Source organism: Amphiura filiformis, chromosome 15, assembly GCF_039555335.1.
Source record: "Amphiura filiformis chromosome 15, Afil_fr2py, whole genome shotgun sequence".
Classification (NCBI taxonomy): domain Eukaryota; kingdom Metazoa; phylum Echinodermata; class Ophiuroidea; order Amphilepidida; family Amphiuridae; genus Amphiura; species Amphiura filiformis.
Window position 1 is genome coordinate 31788581 of NC_092642.1, and position 20196 is coordinate 31808776.

The following is a 20196-nucleotide window of genomic DNA, read 5'->3' on the forward strand; positions in this document are numbered from 1 at the left end:
GTGGGAGCGGTTCTCGTTCTGAACTTCTAAAAATCGATCGGCACAATTATCCAGATTCGTATAAAATAATAACTTGCAAAAAAGACTGGCACAAGCATTCTGATTTCACGGAGACGGTATTATCTCACTCAATAATAATTCCAGAACGGTACCAACTTTAAAGACATCCCTGATCTAATGCGCGAACCTCAGACAAGACATCGCGGCTATCATGCGCGCATCTCAGACAAGACATCTCTGATCCCATGTCGCAACAAGCTTCGTATCAATGTGGAGCATTGTGTAGTATGAACTACAGATACAGCTGTGTACAAGTCAATGTGTTCTGCTGCGGTAAACATTGACGGAAGCAACTAGTGCAGTCTTCCATTGGTTTTTGTTTCATAACTAACTTAGTCACTAATAATTATCTCTAAATAAAACAAACGTCACAAACATTGTGGGTTATACCTTGATTTTCGAAATTTACCCTCACTTTCGTTGTATCGTCATATAATAGTTTAAAACTGGCACCTTATTTATTGTGCTAATTGAGCCTCTCCTCCATTATTCCATCCCAAACCAGTTCAATTTGTTTATTCTCTATTCCTACGTAGGAATGAAAGAAATTTGATCTACTAACCTGGTTCAAATTTGATAATCGCCTCTATGATCTCTTTGTTTCCTTTCGTAGTGGAAACCTCCAATGATGTACCCTGTGTTGGAAAAAAATAATAGAAATAGGTGTAATACAGTGTGGAATGCTTTCGTTGTTAATAATGATATTACACTTATCAATGGATCAAATACTAGTACATTCCCATAAATGAAATTGAACTGGTGTCGATGTGTGCAAACTTATGCGGGGGGAGGATGTTACTGCTCCCCAAACCAAAAGACATACTTCTGCGTTAAGTAGAATCATAAAAGCATATTTCTTTGAATGACAATGAAGCAAAATGATTTTGTGTAATCATTAATTAATCATTAATGATTAATCATTAAACCAATTTCTTTCTTTTTTCGATAGGTCAGAGTGCAAAGTGTCCAAAAACTGCACAAACTATTCCGCAATGCATTGCTTATTCTGTATCGGTCCCTGAAACGAGCAGTTTCGACGTATACATGACCCAGATGCGGAATCATTGACATCAAATTATAAAAAAACACACGGGAAAACAGAATCCAGCGCTCAACCGTGATCAAGGACTTGATCGTCGGCTTTTCATCCCACCTACATACACTTTTAAGTATAAATCTCCCTTCGATTTTATAATGTCCTAATCCGATTAATAGAAAGGACTTCGAAAAATCGGAAGAAGGACATCCAACTCCATTATATAGTTCCCCGTATAGTTCATTATTGGAGCCCTCTTGATGAGAATGTGTGTTGTAGGCTACACATCTAAATATTGAGGTAAATATATCAATATAAATATAGTTACACCCTATTAAGTCAAATCCGTATTTGAATTATATATTGAAATTTCGTCTATTAAGCTTTGAATCACACTTGTCTCCTTTTCCGTAAGCATTTCTTCTAAGCATCAATAAATAATAATTACCTTTGATCCTCTGGAGGATGGATTTGATCCTCGCTCCAACAGCGTTAGCACAACATGTTTTAGTTCCCGATCACAAGCTTCAGGAAGAAAATCTTTCCGTTTCTCTAGAATTTCACTCGTTCGATTAAACTCACTTTCCGGCTGATCAAACAGAATAGCATAAGCATGTCTAGGAATTGTGTTCAGGTACTCAAATATCTTTGAAACGGATGAACCATCTTGAATGCATTGGATAAGCTTATCTGCGGCATCTGTGCAAAAGAGTGGCATTCAAGGTAATGTACAATAATTGTAGAAACAGCAAGGAGTTTCAATGTTGCACTATATCAGTTCGGGGGCACTCGTAATTCACGAACGTCTCTGATTTCAAAGACGGGTCACGGATTTCACATACGGGGGTGTCTGTGATGTCACATACGTCGAGCTTTCTTGACAGCTGGGCACTCGGTGCAGCACATCGGAACGAAGCTGAGTGTATTAGAATAAGCTTTCTTATGTTTAGCAAATATCTACCTGTGGAAAAATTATATCTATCTGTGCAAATTCTGACAAATGGTCCCAGAACACACTTAGATTGCAATGGCCAAAATCAAATGTTTTGAAGTAATAAAATCCCAAGAGTACCCATGCCTGCGCTCTAATTCATAAATTGGATATTATAATTAGCAGGCACTCAACTAAGGCTTACTCACAAAATTATTCCCACTGCGCCGGTACGTTCACCAAAATTACTAATATCGTTTGCGACTGGGTTTTGAAACTAGGGAGTATGTGATTTATGAGACGTCTCTGAAATATGATACTGTTTTTATATGTGACATGACGTTTCAAGAGTATTTGATATCAGAGACGTCCGTGAATTATGAGTGCCCCCGAATTGATATAGTGGCCTATCCTTATAGCTAACTGAAGCTCCTATGCATCTAGTGTGTCCTATTTCGGTACTGACATATTGGAAAATGTTGCCAAGCAATATTAATTATAGTGTACAGGATCAACCAAAGGGGTGACGCTAAATTAACGGTTGTTCTTTTAGCAACTCAAACCTGGTTTGCGATCTACAAAGTGAGGCAAGCTGTCGATCGATTATGAATAATTAATATTGAATATGCCCTTGTATTAAGGTCACTACATAAGGTGTAGCGAATCTAACCTGTAAAATGGGGACGACAAAGAGTAAAGTATCTCCTGAAGCATCCCACGGTAAGAGGGCAAGCATGTCCGGTGTGTGCACATATGTTTGACCTCGCAATAATACCTCATTTAAACCCTGTCTGTGTTGCCTAATAAGCAGTGAAAGCACAAAGGCGTGGCGAATCAACAATTGACCACCCAGTCCGCGCCAAATATCCGCTGGTTTAAAATATCGTACCTTATTGTAAGCTAATTGTGTAGCTTTTGTTGTAAAAAATAAACAGCGCTTCATGTTCATAAAAAACAAGCACTAAACACATGAATGGTATTTTTGACAGACGAACAGAGATTGAATACGGCTTCACCAGGATAGAATAAATGATAGAAGTACAATGACCCGTTACAACCTCTGCATTAAAGTTGTATTTAGTAGAATTATATACATGAGGTCAAAGTTTTTCTTATTGAATAGACCTATTGTCGTCTAACAGACGTGTGGGAAGCTGTTAACATTAAAGCGTTGGAGCAAAGATTTCAAAACGCGGAATTCTTATTCTTTAGGTGATGAGCTTCCGCGTAATTAAAGTAGAAATCACATTGTAAATTGAAAATTTTATTTAAATCAGACAACCACCTTTAATTTGCACACAATTTCAAACAGTTTGAAACAAAGCTTACCTAAGGCAGATTGCTGGACATTCAAATCAACGTCTCCGGAGTCGTAGAACATTGTCGTTAAAATGCGATGGAGTCCACAATAAAGATTGCCATAACAAACTGAATTGGCCTTATTTATTATTTGTCACAGAATTCGACAATAAAGTTGTATACTTTAAGTAATACTAAAAGTGCAAACCGGTAACGATTTCCGTTTGTTCGGTGTGGATGCTTTTACTGTATAGTTTATCACGCTGGCTGCTATCAAATCCGGGCTTGAAATTACCAGACTTTCAGACTTTGATCTATCTGTTAGAATTATGATAGATTGTTTTCGATAATATTCGTTGCATTTAAAACACACTATGAATTTTTAGACGTTAAGTTTAATTATCTCAAATACGGCGGCGTATCAGAATATAATTTCAGATTATATTCAGATAATTTCAGCAAATTATAAGAAATGTTGCGAGCCCGACTATAATCGGGCCTGAGGGTTATAACATAAATATACTTCTACTGTCGGTTTCGTTTAGCATTCTTTGGCATTAGCTGTAGAAAATGTGTTTTTTCTAATACAAATATGTTTTTAAAAAAACACCTTTCTGTTATTTTGATCTTAAATTCAAAAGCAAAAAATAAACCAACATTAATTGCCCTCTCTTTCTCAGAATTAATATTGAACGTAATGAAATGGAATATGCCGTGATCACGAATTCATGCACCTCAAGCTAAAACAATATTGCATTTGCATTGCAAATTATTATTGTCTAATATCACTGAAAATAAAACAAAGAGTTTACCATTTATGATCATTCCTTAAATTATTCGACTGCTGAATCAATAAGTAAATAAATTTTGACGGAAAATTATAAGCTTGGAACAATAAAAATACATGCTTTTATGAATCGGTAATGTTTGAATAATTTACTCACAAATTCTAAATTTGAAACAGATTTGCAGCCTTTTGCTCCTCACTTTACATCTCAAAGGAAGAATTCTTGCTTTTAAACAATTTGACACGTTTTACAGTTGGATGAAAATATAAAGAACTGTATGATCCTTGTACTGAAAGGTAATCTTTTCAATTCCAGTATTATTCACTTCACTTCCTGACGAACATCAGTATGGGCTTTGAGACAAAACAAAATTGGAGCTGCTTTGAATTAAATGTGCTGCCGTTTTTTTCCACATTTTGTATATTATTAGAAAGACAAAATATATCTATATATTTAATTTATTATTCATTAATCAATGATTTAACGATTCAGATTTGAAGTATTAGGTATCTTGTAAAGACAGCAATGAGAGAGAAGAATATCAATCGTTGCAGTTGTAATAATCATGATAATTATAGTCATTCTTAGCAGTTTTAGATTAACAGTACTTAGTAATAAAAAAAAATATGGTAGCGATTAAATTATAATTATAACCCAATGTCATTTGGTATCATGATGGGATACGCAATATCATTTGTAATCATTTAATTTAAAAAAATGTTAATAAACACAACAAACACAAAACGTTTTAAATAAAACTAAAAATATCGGTATATAAAGGTATAAAACGTGTTAATAATATTCAAAAACATTTTTTTTTTTTTTTTTCCACCCGCCTTGTTCTCCTGCGTGACGAATGAATCCAGCTCGGAACAGAGACTAGCAATATTGAACGCCGTTTTGAACGCCGTATAAACGCACGGTCCACGTATGTAACATCGCAATCTCTCTACTTTCAACGTGGACGTGCGTATATACCGTGCGTTTGTATCAAAGCAAATATCAATCTAATTTTTCATACTGCTAATCTCACATGCATTTCAATGGACAATGTGTACGTATGAACCGCGAGTATGAATAAAGTCAAATTTTCAGACCTCACTGTTGCTTTTTTATAATGATTTCTTAAAACAAAAATGATCATATTAACAGCTAGACATTCCTTCGTATGTTCATTATCCTTGGCTGTCTTTAATATATTGTTAAATGGACACATTTTGTGCATTTTCAACGTTGTCTCCACGTTAGTTTCGAACGTGCAAAATCTTGAAAACTGGCTAAATACACGATTTCGCTTTGACACAGTAGAGTGAGTTTGAATGGATAGACGAGCGTACGATCACAGCGTTTGGAAATCGCAACCTCTCTGCTATGCCAGTTTGCACGAGCTTCATAAAGTCGTTTAAATAATAATTATGTTACACTTCCTAAATGACAAAAAGAGTAATAATTGAACCGTCACTTACATTACTCGGAAATAAAATCCCTGGTTTAAAATTAAATGTTTTTGATTGTTTATTTACGTTTTGATATTGTAATTAAACCACTGATCAAACTGCATTTAAGGTTACGTTATCATATAATAATATGAAGACCTGAGCGCAAGAAGATCGTAAGTCCACTTGGCCCCTCAACAGGGCGGGTTAGTGTAGTGGTCTTCTCACTCGCTTCTCACCACTGTGGCCCGGGTTCAATTCCCCGCGGCGCCACATGTGAGTTTGGTTGCCGATCCATGCTCGTCCTAGGTTTTTCTCCGGGTGCGTTTTCCTCCTGCATAGTTATCCCTGTCCCATCATATCCGGATGGCGTCCCTTAAAAGTAGCCTTTATTGGGATTAGCCTGGCTTCGGCCGAATGTTATAAATATAAATATAAAATGTATACACTATAGTAGCGTATAGTTTCGTATAATTTGGTAATTTTTTTTCAGGGGCCAAAACAAATCTTTCACAACTTTTCATGAACATGTATTAAACATTATAAAACCCTATAGAAACTATACGTAACTTTAGTGTATACATGTTGAGGGGCCAAGTGGACTTACGGTCTTCTTGCGCTCAGGTCTTCATATATAGTATCCTATTATGATACGAAATTCAATCCAGTTCAAATATTCATATCACTATTAATTTGGTGAATTCATAAAATGTTTATCAATAATGACCTTCATGCATCAACTTACAATGAACATGATATGGCGTATCATATCACGAAATTCAATCCAGTTCAAATATTCATCACTATTAATGAATTATAAAATGTTTATGCATCAAAACATGATATGGCGTATCATATCACGAGATGAAACGGGCTTATAATTCAACATCTATCACTAAATTAATTCAAGACTGTTCAGGATTAATCTGCAATATTACAGCTGCAACGATAGATATTCTTCCCTCTTCGCGGTTGTTTGATTGCATGTAAAACTGGGTTTCTTTAAGAAAAGTTGAACAATGATGGCGCTATTTATCTAAAAGCTTGTTTGCATCCTTACAAGGGGTAGACACTTGTAAAATGGTATTAGAACATCAGCAAACAGACTAACAAATAACAAGGGAATTTTCAAAAAACTTATAATCATGAAATGTAAGGTATAACTCATATTATTTGGCTAATCTAAAGCTAAAATATATGTAAATAGCGCCCTCAATTTGCACACTAATGTACAGTTTATAGAATTAAAATTACCACAAAAAATGCAGAAAAAGATGAATAATTTGATATATAAACAAAAATCTATATTAAAAATTGTTACAAATATAATGTGTATATACAGTTTATTATTGTGATAGCTGTTGGTATTATTCAGGTTTAGAATTGAATATTATAATAATGTTTTGTTAGAAAAATTAATAAATTATCACATCAAACAACCGTGTCGTATTGCTGTCTTACAAGATGTCCCCGATACTTCAAATCTAAATTGCTAAATCATTGAATGTTTCAATACATTTTACATAATTGTACCCATTTCTCAGATGTCGATGAAATTTTCTTTATAAAAAGGTAGAGTATGTGATTATCAAAGCCATACAGCTTTCAAATACCTGCCTTGTCTTTCTAAAAATCCATAGCAATTTTATCCCCAAGCCCATATTATTTTCATCGGGAAGTGAAGTGAATAATGCTGGAATTGAAAAGATCACCTTTCAGTACAGGGATCATACAATGCTTTAAATTTCCATCCAACTTTAAAACACGTCAAATTGTTTAAAAGCAAGAATTCTTCCTTGAGCTGTAAAGAGAGGAGCTGAACGGCTGCAAATCGATTTAGAATTTAGAATTTGAGAGTAAATTATTCAGGCATTGCCGTTTCATAATATGATAAGCGTCCTATTTCTTGAAGGCAGCCTCGATCTAAGGCTCAATGGGCTATTCCATTTAAAATCCACACTACCCCTGTGGAAGATTTTCTTAAAGTCTTCCACAGAGGGAGTATGAGTTTCAAATAGAATAGACAATTGGGTAACTTCCATTTGAAATACTCACTCCAGTTGTGGAAGATATAGGTACAGCCATAATACAGGGGAGTATGGGTATCAAAATGATTAACTTTGATCAATTACATTTGAAAAACATACTCCCTTTATGGCAGATATTTCCAAAATATTCCACAGGGGTAGTGTGGATTTTAAATGGAATAGCTCAATTAACAGAATACCTGCTTTACTTTCGTAAAGAATACTTTTAGGAAATCATTAAAAGAAGATGTGTCTTACTTGCTATTCTCGGATTGCCCAAAACTCACAGCTAAACATTACTCAAGTGGCTAACAATTTTATAACTCTTATTCCAAGTCAAAAACTCGTTACGGTTACATTCGGTATTGTTGGTCGGAGCAACCACAAAATCAATTTTCATTATCAAAATCAATATATTATTGAAAAATAACACTTTGATGTTTTGCAAAAGTTCATTCTACAAATTATACACTTTGAAAACTTCTCGCTTGATTTATTGTTGTTAATGAGTTATGTACGTTTTACAAAAGTGTTGTTGTTCCAACCCTCTTTACAACATAACTCAAGAACCACATAACCTACAAAAGTATGTCTGTGATATTTGAATTCTTCTACACACTTGCTATGGAATGATCAATGCACTACTATTCGCAAGATTCTTTGAACTTCCAAATTGCAACAGTTTAAAATAGTTACTAACCTTAAGCCGACCGTATACGGTATCTATGGTTCAAGTTATATCCAATTCTGAAATTAGAGGTTAGAAATTTGTTTTCGAACAAAATATTTATTTGTAACTTTTAAACATAATTTTACAAAACGGATATTATTTATCATTAGGAAACGAATTTGGAGAAAACCTTCTGTTAATAAAATACTATGCTGAGCCACCAGCCTGGGTGGCTCACGCTCCAGTAATTTCAGATGATTGAGCTCAGTAATACATCAAAGAATGTCTTCCAATTCATGAAACAAATAGATAATCAGCTTATCGGATTAAAAGCTTAGAGGGAAGGTCTTGCTGCTCAGCGAGTGTTTGTAATTATCAGGTTTTCTCCAAATTCATTCTCAAATGTACATTATCATATTCCATACATATTTACATTTTGTTGAAGTTACGAAAGACTTGGAATAATAGAGCACGACTAGTCAACTATATTTGTATGAAGTATAATTATCATATTTGTCTTTCTGGATTGTGATTGTTGTAAACAGTGAACAGTGAACATAATTAATATTTTTTCTACAAGTCTCCATTGAAATCAATCCAAAAGGCAACATAAACACAAGGCACATATTGTCATCATACAACATTGGGTTGTATGTTCTTGTCTTTGTTGTTGTGTGTAGCCATCTATTATAACGACGGTATGTTGTCCTGATGCCGGTGGGTAGTCGTCGTCCGGTTGGTACACTGTAGGATCCTGGGTGTGAATAGCCTGCAATGAATGAAACAACAATAACAAAACAATGTCTGCATCAGTTTTGCTTTTGATAATACTAAAAACTGATACATTAACAAGGAAGTGGAATTACACGATTAAGGTGGTACTACACCCCCTGACTAATTTTGCATTTTTCTCGAAAAATAACTACACACTGTTAACAATGTTAACAAAAGTTATGTATATTATAGGGCAAGGAATCCAATTACTTCACTGAAATTTCAGTGATTCAAGACAAGTGGTTCATTAGGCTAAGTAAAAATAAAACATGTTTCACGTCCGGGTTTTCTAGCAGAAGAGGGGCTTTTTATTTTCTATTTTTATCGCAAAATTGGTGTAAATACCATACTTTGAGCTGTTTTGTACAATCCGTACATAAATTATGCCTGGTTGTAAGGAGGATTCCTTTTTTATTTGTTGTTCTGAGAGTTACCCTCTAATGAACCATACTTCTTAAAAGGTTTCTTGTATCTTAACAAGTTCTATATTTGCAAACATTTCCTGAGTACTTACTAAACTAGACACCAAATTTTTGCATTCTTCAAGTTATAACTGAATTTCAAAAATAAAAATTTATTTGATGAAAACCTCAAAAAGGAAGCGGAAGGGACTGAAAATGTTTCTTTTTTTATTTGGCCTTATATATGAAAATGAGGTACATTTTGCGTACCTCTATTCTTATCATAAATAACGTACCGCTTGTCATGAGTCACTGAAATTCCAGTGTAAATTTGTAGTAACTGGATTCCTTGCCCCTATAATACGTCACATTTGTTACGAGTGTTATTATTTTTTGAGAAAAATGCAAAAATAGTCACAAATTTATCAGGAGGTGTAGTACCACCTTAAAGCAGGAAAAAATCACAAACACTAAAATTGCGACATGGACAGGCAAGATCAAAGAACATTAATTAATATATTTCAATAGTGCATTATACATTTGAATGCCATAAGCGATTTTACGCACCATTTATTTTATCTTACATTCTGAATAAATTCATCCCTATGTATAATGTCATCATCTTTCCATTTTACTTAGCTACACTTGGCCCTAAGCTATATTTGGAATGTTAAGTAAGATACGCCAGAAACATATTATAAGCCCATATGTAATAGATGGTAACCTGATGCTCAAATAACACCCTTGCACCGTTGAACTAAAGCCAACCATTAAAACGAACCTCTTAAAGTTCAAAAGGCATGCATTTATGAAATTGATGGGGATATCTTGGATAAGTTTGTATAAAAATACGACTATGAAAATAGCGCAATGGATAAATGCATAGCACAAGAATGGGACGGTTGTATACCCAACTAATTCTGGTACAATTTGTTTATTTCTTCTTCATCATTGCTACCATCTGCAACTCTCCTGTTTATATTATGTGCAAAGTATGTGCAAAGTTGTTAGTCGTCGTCACGCCATATACATAGCCGTAGATCCCTGGCAATGGGGGATAAATCTCCTCAATATTTTGATAGGGGGAATCGTCCGTACAATCACCCCCCCCCCCGCATGTTGACGCCTGAATGTGAGTTTCCAACCAAAGTAACCTCATATTTGGCCGTCTTAGCCTAGTCCACATTTGTGCGCGCTTCGTGCGCATTCATTCCACTTTTGCACCATATTTCACCAGTTTATCTTCAATATGGCAATTCTTCACGCGCTTCGCGCGCATTTGTATCATAAACTTATTCTGTCGCCAAAGGTGCTGGATTCACTATACTTCAAGACTTTTTCCAACCCCATGTCAAAAAGAAATCTACACCACTGGGATGGGATGAGATGTAGGCGACGACACTGTTATTAATTTATTCATGTCTTTATTTAGTTACTTATATTTATGTGTTTATTTGTATTTTCCTTTTATTTACGTACAATTGCGTTACAATAGAAAACATGACACATTATATATGCCCTGACACTTACAAATTTTCTCCATGTACATGAATTAAATATTGTTACTATAAGAATACACATCACGACTACTTGCTAGCAAGCGAGTGATATTTTGCCCTATATTTTGACCTAGAAAGTATTCCAATATCTTGTGCATACATTTTGTTTTTCTCCAACATATTTCACCGATAATCCTACAAATACCATTATCTCGATCGACTTTCATTTAGTGTGCTAAGCAAAAATGTTACATTGCCAATAGTTTGATATTCTTTTAAAGATTAGCTTTCTGAAAAACAAAATGATCGTGCGTATATTTGTATATCCTTTTACAATATTCAATGAATATAATATCCGATACGAAACCAACAGCCCCTTAAGCTTGTTAGTTTAGTTAACATCATGAGACAATATGGATATGCCAAGTAACATTCAGGCCTGGAGATATGCCTAGTAATATTGTTAAGTTGAGTGAACTATAGCTTTTAAGAGTACATACTTCTAACTTACAAATCACTCTGCATTTGGGTGTAGCGAATATGGCAATGCAAAACAAGGTACGAAAATATGAATGATTCTTTCCTTATTTAACTTTTGCGTTGATGTTGAAATAAAGCTTTAAAAGAAAGATACAGCAAATATTTAAAGAATCATATTTTTATCCTTCTATGAATGTTGACCCTGATTCAACTCACCTGTGCGGGTGGAGGAGGTCCTGTTGCAGGGTAAGGAGAATATTGAGAGTGTCTTGTAGGTCCAGTTAAATGATATACGGAATATTGTGAGTGGTTTATAGGTCCGGATCCAGGACATTGTGGATGTTCTTTGCTATCAGCTGGTGCTTGTGTTCTGGGCACCATTCTAGGTGCAGGAGGCACCCACCCACCGGGTTTAGTTGGTACATTAAAACCATCTAAAGCATTTTGCTCCATAAAGATTTAAAGTCTCTTAAACAACAATTGGTTAATTAATAAAACATTCGGCATTTTAAACTCCGCAGCAGTTGATAGATCAATATAAAGAGACATAGAGTGACGTAGTGACGTATATTTCGTGATATTTTCTTGATAAGTTCCAAATCAATAACTCGTTTCGTGCAATAAATCCTATCAGTCAGGCTTTTCCTATATTGTCATATTGCAATGGACATGAAGGGCATTCTATTGTAAAGCGGTATTCCTTGCTATCTTCCATCATCGAATGAAGTAATGACGATATAATTCCTTTCCATTCCTCTTGATAAGATGCAACATCAATCAATCGTTCCAGGCAATGAATCCTAATAGTCAGGCTTTATCTACAGTATATTGTCACATTGCAATGGGCATTCCCTTGCAAAGGATACTTTGATATTTTTCTTCATTTACCAAATTGTATTTCTATAAGTAAATTAAGGATATTCCATTTGATAACTTTTTTTCTGAGATGAAAACAAATAAACGTACTTAAACTTGAAATCAAACAGTCGGTCCCTCTACCGGGTCCATCATCAATTTGGTGAAGCTCCCCTTAATATAGCTACTACTATTAGATAGGGAGTGGAAGAAAAATGACGTATTACCTTGTGTGATATTTCTAAATAGTTGCAAAACAAATCTAACGATCACTGTAGTGAGCCCATTTAGCCAAGATATCCCTGCCGAGAAACATGCAAAATGACACGAAGCCGATGGTAATGATGATTGTTTCAGTTGATAATTGGCTTTCTATTTTTCTTGGTGGATTACAACATCAGTCAGTTTGTCCGTACAATACATCCATTAGTTCAAGTTATCTCTGCAGTAGATAGTGCCATTCAACAAGACAAGGCAAGTAATGACTATTTATTCCCTGGTTATTTTTCTCGACCAATTCCAAAATCAATCAGTCGGTCCCTTCAGTGAGTCCATTCGGTTAAATGACAGTTTGCCTTGTGGCATTAATTCTCTTTGCCCAAAGCGATCGACTTGATACTGCCTGCTATATAGACCATGTATTCACAGTCCATGCTGCTTGTCTGTTTACTTGGTTACTTGGAGCAATAAAGCTGAGACCATTTCAGAATAAAGATGTAGGTAATCAACTTGTGGCGCCGCATGGCGAGTACGTAAGAAGCAATTCATCCACTCGCAAATGGTTCCTCTGTAATAGCAACAAATGCACAATAAATGAATAGAACATTCAACGTCGTGACTATCATGAATCCGACTACATACTTTGAAGTTTCACAATGAAATACAGTTCAGTTTATATTCAATATTACATATTCATGGCGCGTGCTTATTTAGCCTCGACCTATAACTACAATAACAACAATGTCTTTTGCCAACATTATTGACGACATCAAAAACGCAAACCCTTCTTTTCTTCGAAGATGTCACGAAATAGATTGTGCCCATGTATTAAACGATCCTTTCTATTAATACAGAGCAATAACATGAATCTTGCCCTACAATATTATTTGGGATTTATTCCATATCCAGTACCTTTCAGTCACGTAATACAGATTTAGGAGACCAGTGGAAGATACGGTTTACTGCTAATGCAGATCGTTGAGCAAGTACTTTTGCTTGATTTGTTTGTATCTCGTTGTTCCTGTCTATGGTTTGCAGCACAACCACACTACATCCACACTGTATCCCACATTGTACTACACTTAACAATGGTTTGGACAAATTTCCATTGAAATCTGCTCTGAATGAGACATGTATTGTGGGATACCGTGAGAACCTTATTATTGGTTTGAATGTAAAGGCTAGAGGCCAACAATTCGCGACTTAAATGGCAACCTAAAGTCTGGCAAATCCATGCTGAAATTGGATTTTATACACACATAACAAATACACCAAAATTAAGGGAATCGTCGGATTGAAAGACTGACAAATGGAACTTAAGCTACAATTTTTATCTATACAGTTCTCTATATTTCTATCCAACTTTAAAACGCGTCAAATTGTTTACAAATTTTGACCCTGATTCAACTCACCTGTGCTGGTGGAGGAGGTCCAGTTGCAGGGTAAAGGCAATATTTTGAATGTCTTGTAGGTCCAGTTGAATGATATACAGGATATTGCCAGGGTCCTGTAGGTCCTGTTGTAAGACATTGCAGATGATCTTTATCATCAGTTGGTGCATGTCCCAGGTGGAGGAGGCACCCACCTAACGGATTTATGTGGAACATTTTCATCTAGAAACGTGTTGATCCATTTTAAAGTCTTCAGAACAACAATTGGTTAATTAGTAAAGCATCATAATTGCTGTCTTCAGTAGATAGCATTATCATAATCATGATTACTATCTTCAGTAGATAGGATTATCATAATCATAATTGCTGTCTTCAGTAGATAGCATTATCATAATCATGATTGCTGTCTTCAGTAAATAGCATTATCATAATCATGATTGCCATCTTCAGTAGATAGCATTATCATAATCATGATTACTATATTCAGTAGATAGGATTATCATAATCATGATTGCTGTTTTCAATAGATAGCATTGTCATCATAATTGCTGTCTTCAATAGATAGCACTATCAAAATAATAATTGTGGTCTTCGGTAGATAGAATTATCATAATCATGATTGTCGTCTTAGATAGCATCATAATCATGATTGCTCTTTTTAGTAGAAAGCATCATAATCATGATTGCTGTCTTCCGTAGATAGCATTATCATAATTATAACTGCTGTCTTCAGTAGATTGCATTATCATAATCATGATTGCTCTCTTCAGTAGATAGCATTATCATCATAATTGCTGTCTTCAGTAGATAGCACTATCCAAATAATAATCGTGGTCTTCAGTAGATAGCATTATCATAATAATGATTGCCGTCTTCAGTAGATAGCATAATCATAATCATGATTGCTATCTTCAGTAGATAGCATTATCATAATCATGATCATGATGATTGCTGTTTTCAGTAGAAAGCATCATAATAATAAATGCCGGCTTCAATAGATAGCATTATCATAATTATAACTGGTCTTCAGTAGTATTATCATAATTATGATTAATATTGCTGTCTTCAGTAGCCTAGCAGTATCATTTATCATGATTGCTGTCTTCAGTAGATAGCATTATCATAATAATAATTGCGGGCTTCAGTAGATAGCATCATCATAGGCCTAATCATAATTGCTGTCTTCAGTAGATAGCATTGTCGTAATAATGATTGCTGTTTTCAGTAGTTTAACTATACATGTACATGCAGTAAAAACTGTTTTAATAATAAAGCGAGAACGAACTCCTACTGAACCATGCAGGTGGTATGCGCCGTGAATTCTCTAAATTCAGTAAATTTCCATCGTCAACCGTGTAATTGAATGGGATTATTTTGAAATTTTAAAACGCTTGAAATATCACAAACAAATAGGCATATGTTAATAAATAATATAAATACAAGCTAAAACCGTTGAGGTTCGATAATGAACCCCACAAACTAACCGAGTATTATGGAAAATGCCATATGGCCGGGCGGTTTCACACGTTGCCGGCTCTATCATGCCACTCGCCGCCTGGAACTATGCGTCCATGTGGCACAGCGCCATCATTGATATTGCAATAAAACACGAAAACTGAGAGTGATGGTGCGTTTCGTATTGTTAATTTTCACAGGCCTGAATTTTCATAGAGCTTCTGTTTATGGCGTCTTATTGATTTATTACCAATCTCAGATTTTTGTCACAGATAAAGTACCGTATAGCCGTGAATTTTGTTTACAATCGTGTAAAATCATACTTTTGATACGAAATACTATCTGTCGCCAATAGATCGCTGGATTTGAACAGACTTAACAGAGTGTTATCTACGGTAGATAGCATGATGTCAAACATCAAATTATTGTACTAGAGAGCATGTCATACATACATACGTGAAGTGCTACCTATATATGGCATGATGTTCATAAAGTGCTAGCTATTTTATAATGATGCGTACAAAATAGCATGAATTGCACACACTTACTATCTATAGGCCTACTGTAGGTGACCATAGACTCTGAGATGACATAATACACAAATAGTGCTATCTACGGTAGATAGCATGATAAAAAGACAGTTTTATCTACGCTAGTTAGAATTAGGCTATAAAGTGCTATCTACGGTTTATATCTCTTGAACAAAAATATACGCTCGTTGACAGGTCACATTCTTTACTTGATCACGCGTAGGCCTACTATACGCCCTCTCCTTCTTTTCCCCTCTCACGAGGGTCTCTCTCAGCTGCTCTCTGTCTCTCTATTTCCAGCTCTCTTCGCTGTAAAGAATAACGCAAAATAGAGAGTAGAATCAGTTGCATGAGGGTGAACCTAGCCCGAGGAGGGAGTGGAGGGGGGGGTCACTTATATGGAAGTAACATAGATGTGCGGACATTACCCCAGAAGTAGAGGTTTTCAATGACAGACTATATAAAGAACAAAATGGATTTTTCAGTGAGGACTAAAGATATAAGGGGTCATGAGGACTATTAAAATATGGGTTATTCAGGGAAGCCCTCAATGTACAATATTGTAGACTCCAATGTTGTAGATTGTGATGGCATTATTTTGCCACCAGTGCAGTAGAATCCATTTCATTACTTCAGGGACCGTGCCACTAGGAGTGCAATAATTATGAGGGGGCGCGCGGGGTTACATTTCCAAACGGCGTGCCAAAAAAATGCTTGCCCCCTCTCAGTCTGGCAAAAATCGCCCCGTCCCCTCTCGGCCTGCCAAAACTTTGCCCGCCCACCTTTTTGCACATACCAAATTTTGTGTAGGCCTATCCCAATTTGCAAACCTTAAGGTTAGCAACGATTTTAAACTGTTGCGATTTGGTAGTTCACAACATCTTGCTAATGTGAGCTTTAGCAAGAATTGCATCGATCATTTCATAGCGAGTGCGTAGAAGAATTCAAATATCACAGATATATAGGCCTACCTTTGTAGGCGGTCTTGTGGTTCTTGAGTTATGTTGTAAAGAGGTCTGAAACAACAGCACTTTTGTAAAACGTACATATCCATAACTCATTAACAACAATAAATCAAGCAAGTTTTCAAAGTATATTATGATTTGTAGAATCATATCAATTTGTAAGCGTAAGTCATAGTTCATTGGATTTATACCGCATGACAAAACAGACGAAAATATAGTAACTTTTTGCACAAGATCTGCAATTTAAAGAGAAGGCCATTGGTCATTATAATGAGGCTGTATATGGACAATATATAAGTGTGCTCTTTCATTTAATGACATAAAATTTAAAAATATTGTAAGGAACACTTGAGGTTTTGACTTTTAAACCTACATTTTGGTCAACAATTGTGCTGGGATAGGTCGTTTTACGCGACAGATTTACCACATTCGCCTTGCTATAAACATTGAATTGTGTTATCTGTTGACCGAATGAGAAGAAGTGTTTTCAGGGGGAACTGTTAGGTTTCGTTCGATATAAATAAAAAATCTGATTGGATGAAGGGAACACTTGAGGTTTTGACAACAAAGTAACATAGATTTCTATTTTCCAATAGATCTCACACAGCTCTTATGATGCTATGCACTCAACCGTGTAGTAAACACAGTCTGCGTAGAGTCTAGACTCGTGCTTGAAAATTGCTGTGTGTTTGAGTGTATCGAGGTGGAAACTGTGCGTAGATTTATTTATAAGAAAATCGTTTTTGTATATAGTCAAACTTTTTCATATGGAACATTTGCAAAACTTCAAAGTGTTATTTTTCAATAATATATTGATTTAGATAATGAAAATCGATTTATTTGGCTGCTTCGACCAACGTCTACCCTAAATGGTCTAGATCTATAATTATATTGCGAACACAGAGGAACATTTGCATATTTAGGCGTTTCCGTACTGTTTTCCTAGGCCTTTTTAGAGCGTTTTATTTAAAAGGCGCAGCATAAATGTGTGCCAGTAATCGCTTGCCCCCTCCCCTCGGCTTGCCACAAATTGCTTGCCCCCCTCCCCCTTTGGCTAGCCAAAAAATTCTTTCCCCCATCCAATTTTTCCCTCCCCCGGGGCTTACATAATTATTGCAAAGCCGCTTGCAAGCAGTAGTGTTGTAGTCGGACTTTTTCAGTGGGATGGAGAGTACTGTTGGCAAGGCCAGTTTCAATGGGGAAATTGAATGAAAATGGTCAAAATAAGCTAAAAAGAACCAAAAAAAAAAAAAGCATACAAATCTTAAATAGCAGGGCGTCCATGTGAGAGGGCAGGGGGGGGGCAAGACTTCTCACAGGGGCAAGACAGAAAAAGAAAGATAGATACAAAACAGACTAAAAAAACAATCAAAAGAAACACTCGAAAGAAAGACCCAAAGAAAAGAAAGACTCAAAAGAAAGAATGAAACAAACAAATAAAAAGAAAAACAGACACAAGATTCAAAAATTCAAATGACCCAAAAGACCCAAACGAAAGATTAATGAAAAGACTAAAAAGAAAGACGAAAAAAAACTGTAGAGAAAGAAAAATTCAAACGAAAAAAACACAAACGAAATATCCAAAAAACTCAAAAGAAAGAAAAGAAAAAAAAGAAAAGAAAAGAAAAGAAAAGAAAAGAAAAGAAAAGAAAAGAAAAGAAAAGAAAAGAAAAGAAAAGAAAAGAAAAGAAAAGAAAAGAAAAGAAAAGAAAAAAAGAAAAGAAAAAAGAAAAAAAGAAAGAAAGAAATCAAAAAAGTAAAAAAAAACACGCAAAAAGAAAGACTCAATATAGAAAGAAAGACTCAAAAGAAAAACAAACAAAAGAAAGACAGACAAAAATGAACAGACACAAAGAAAGACAGAAAAACTAAAGAAAGACTCAAAACAAGGACTCAAAGAAATGCAAACAAAATGAAAGACAGACAAAATAAGAAAGAAACTTCAGAAAGAAAAAAAGAAGAAGAAAAGGCTCAAAAAGAAAGAAAAACTCAAAAAAGAAAGACCCAAAAGGAAAGAAAGACTCAAAAGAAAGAATGAAACAAACAAACAAAAAAGAAAAACAGACTCAACAGAAAGTAAAGAAACACACAAAAGGCTTAAAAAGAAAAACACAAAAGAAAGAGACTCAATAGAAAGAAAGACTCAAAAGAAAGAACTCAAGAAAGAACGCAAGAAAGAACTTAAAGGGCAAAAATAAAACAAAAACAACATCATATCATTGGCAAGCTAATATTATGAGGACAGGCACAAAAGAAAAATAGACACAAGATTCAAAAAATTCAAATGACCCAAAAAGACCCAAACGAAAGATTAATGAAAAGACTAAAAAGAAAGACGGAAAAGAACTGTAAAGAAAGAGAGATTCAAACGAAAAAAACCCACAAACGAAATATCCAAAAAACTCAAAAGAAAGAAAAGAAAAGAAAAGAAAAGAAAAGAAAAGAAAAAAAAGAAAAGAAAAGAAAGAAAAAAGAAACACACAAAAGACTTAAAGAAATACTCAATAGAAAGAGACTCAATAGAAAGAAAGACTCAAAGAACTCAAGAAAGAACTTAAGAAAGAACTCATGCAAGAACGAACTTAAGAAAGAAAGACTCAAAAAGAGAAAGACCCAAAAGAAAAAAGAAACAAACTAAAAAAAGAAAAACAGACACAACTAAAAGACGGAACTTAAAGAAAGACTCAAAAGAAAGATTCAAAATTCAGTAGAAAGACCTAAAAAAAAAAAAAAAAGACTTAAAGAAAAAAAAAACCAGAGACTTATATAGAAGAAAGGAAACCTCAAAAGAAAGATCCAAAAAGATAGAAAGACTCAAAAGAAAGAAAAGAAAAGAAAAGAAAAGAAAAGAAAAGAAAAGAGAAGAGAAGAGAAGAGAAGAGAAGAGAAGAGAAGAGAAGAGAGAAGAGAAGAGAAGAGAAGAGAAAGAGAAGAGAAGAGAAGAGAAGAGAAGAGAAGAGAAGAGAAGAGAAGAGAAGAGAAGAGAAGAGAAGAGAAGAAAAAAAAAGAAAATAAAATAAAATAAAATAAAATAAAATAAAATAAAATAAAATAAAAAAATAAAAGAAATACTCAATAGAAAGAGACTCAATAGAAAGAAAGATAAAAAAGACTTAAAGATTTATATAGAAGAGAGAAAAACTCAAAAGAAAGGACCAAAAAGATAGAAAGACTCAAAGGAAAGAGAGAGAGGAAACTAAAGAAAAGAAAAGAAGAGAAGAGAAAAGAAAAGAAAAAAAAAAAAAAAAAGACAGAAAGAAAGAAAGAAAGAAAGAAAAAAGAAAGTAAAAAACACACAAAAGAAAGACTCAATAGAAAAGAAAGACTCAAAAGAAACAAACAAAAGAAAGACAGACAAAATGAACAGACACAAATAACGA

At 34.7% G+C, this 20196-nt stretch overlaps 2 protein-coding genes across 2 annotated transcripts in view; both read right to left on the reverse strand.

Annotated features, from left to right (window-relative positions):
* The window catches only part of LOC140170874 (leucine-rich repeat serine/threonine-protein kinase 1-like), a 29251-nt gene extending 17302 nt beyond the window's left edge, over nucleotides 1–11949 (reverse strand). Inside the window, exons 1-4 of the mRNA XM_072194081.1 lie at nucleotides 11618–11949; nucleotides 8887–9016; nucleotides 1545–1795; nucleotides 623–695 (exon numbers count right to left, since the gene is read on the reverse strand). Coding sequence (XP_072050182.1) covers nucleotides 623–695; nucleotides 1545–1795; nucleotides 8887–9016; nucleotides 11618–11854 — 691 coding nt within the window. The 5' untranslated portion in view covers nucleotides 11855–11949. The remainder of the gene's footprint in view (nucleotides 1–622; nucleotides 696–1544; nucleotides 1796–8886; nucleotides 9017–11617) is intronic.
* Nucleotides 11950–16079: 4130 nt separating this feature from the next.
* Nucleotides 16080–20196, reverse strand: part of LOC140170875 (uncharacterized) — a 10540-nt gene continuing 6423 nt past the window's right edge. Inside the window, exons 3-4 of the mRNA XM_072194082.1 lie at nucleotides 17923–18044; nucleotides 16080–16160 (exon numbers count right to left, since the gene is read on the reverse strand). Coding sequence (XP_072050183.1) covers nucleotides 16080–16160; nucleotides 17923–18044 — 203 coding nt within the window. The remainder of the gene's footprint in view (nucleotides 16161–17922; nucleotides 18045–20196) is intronic.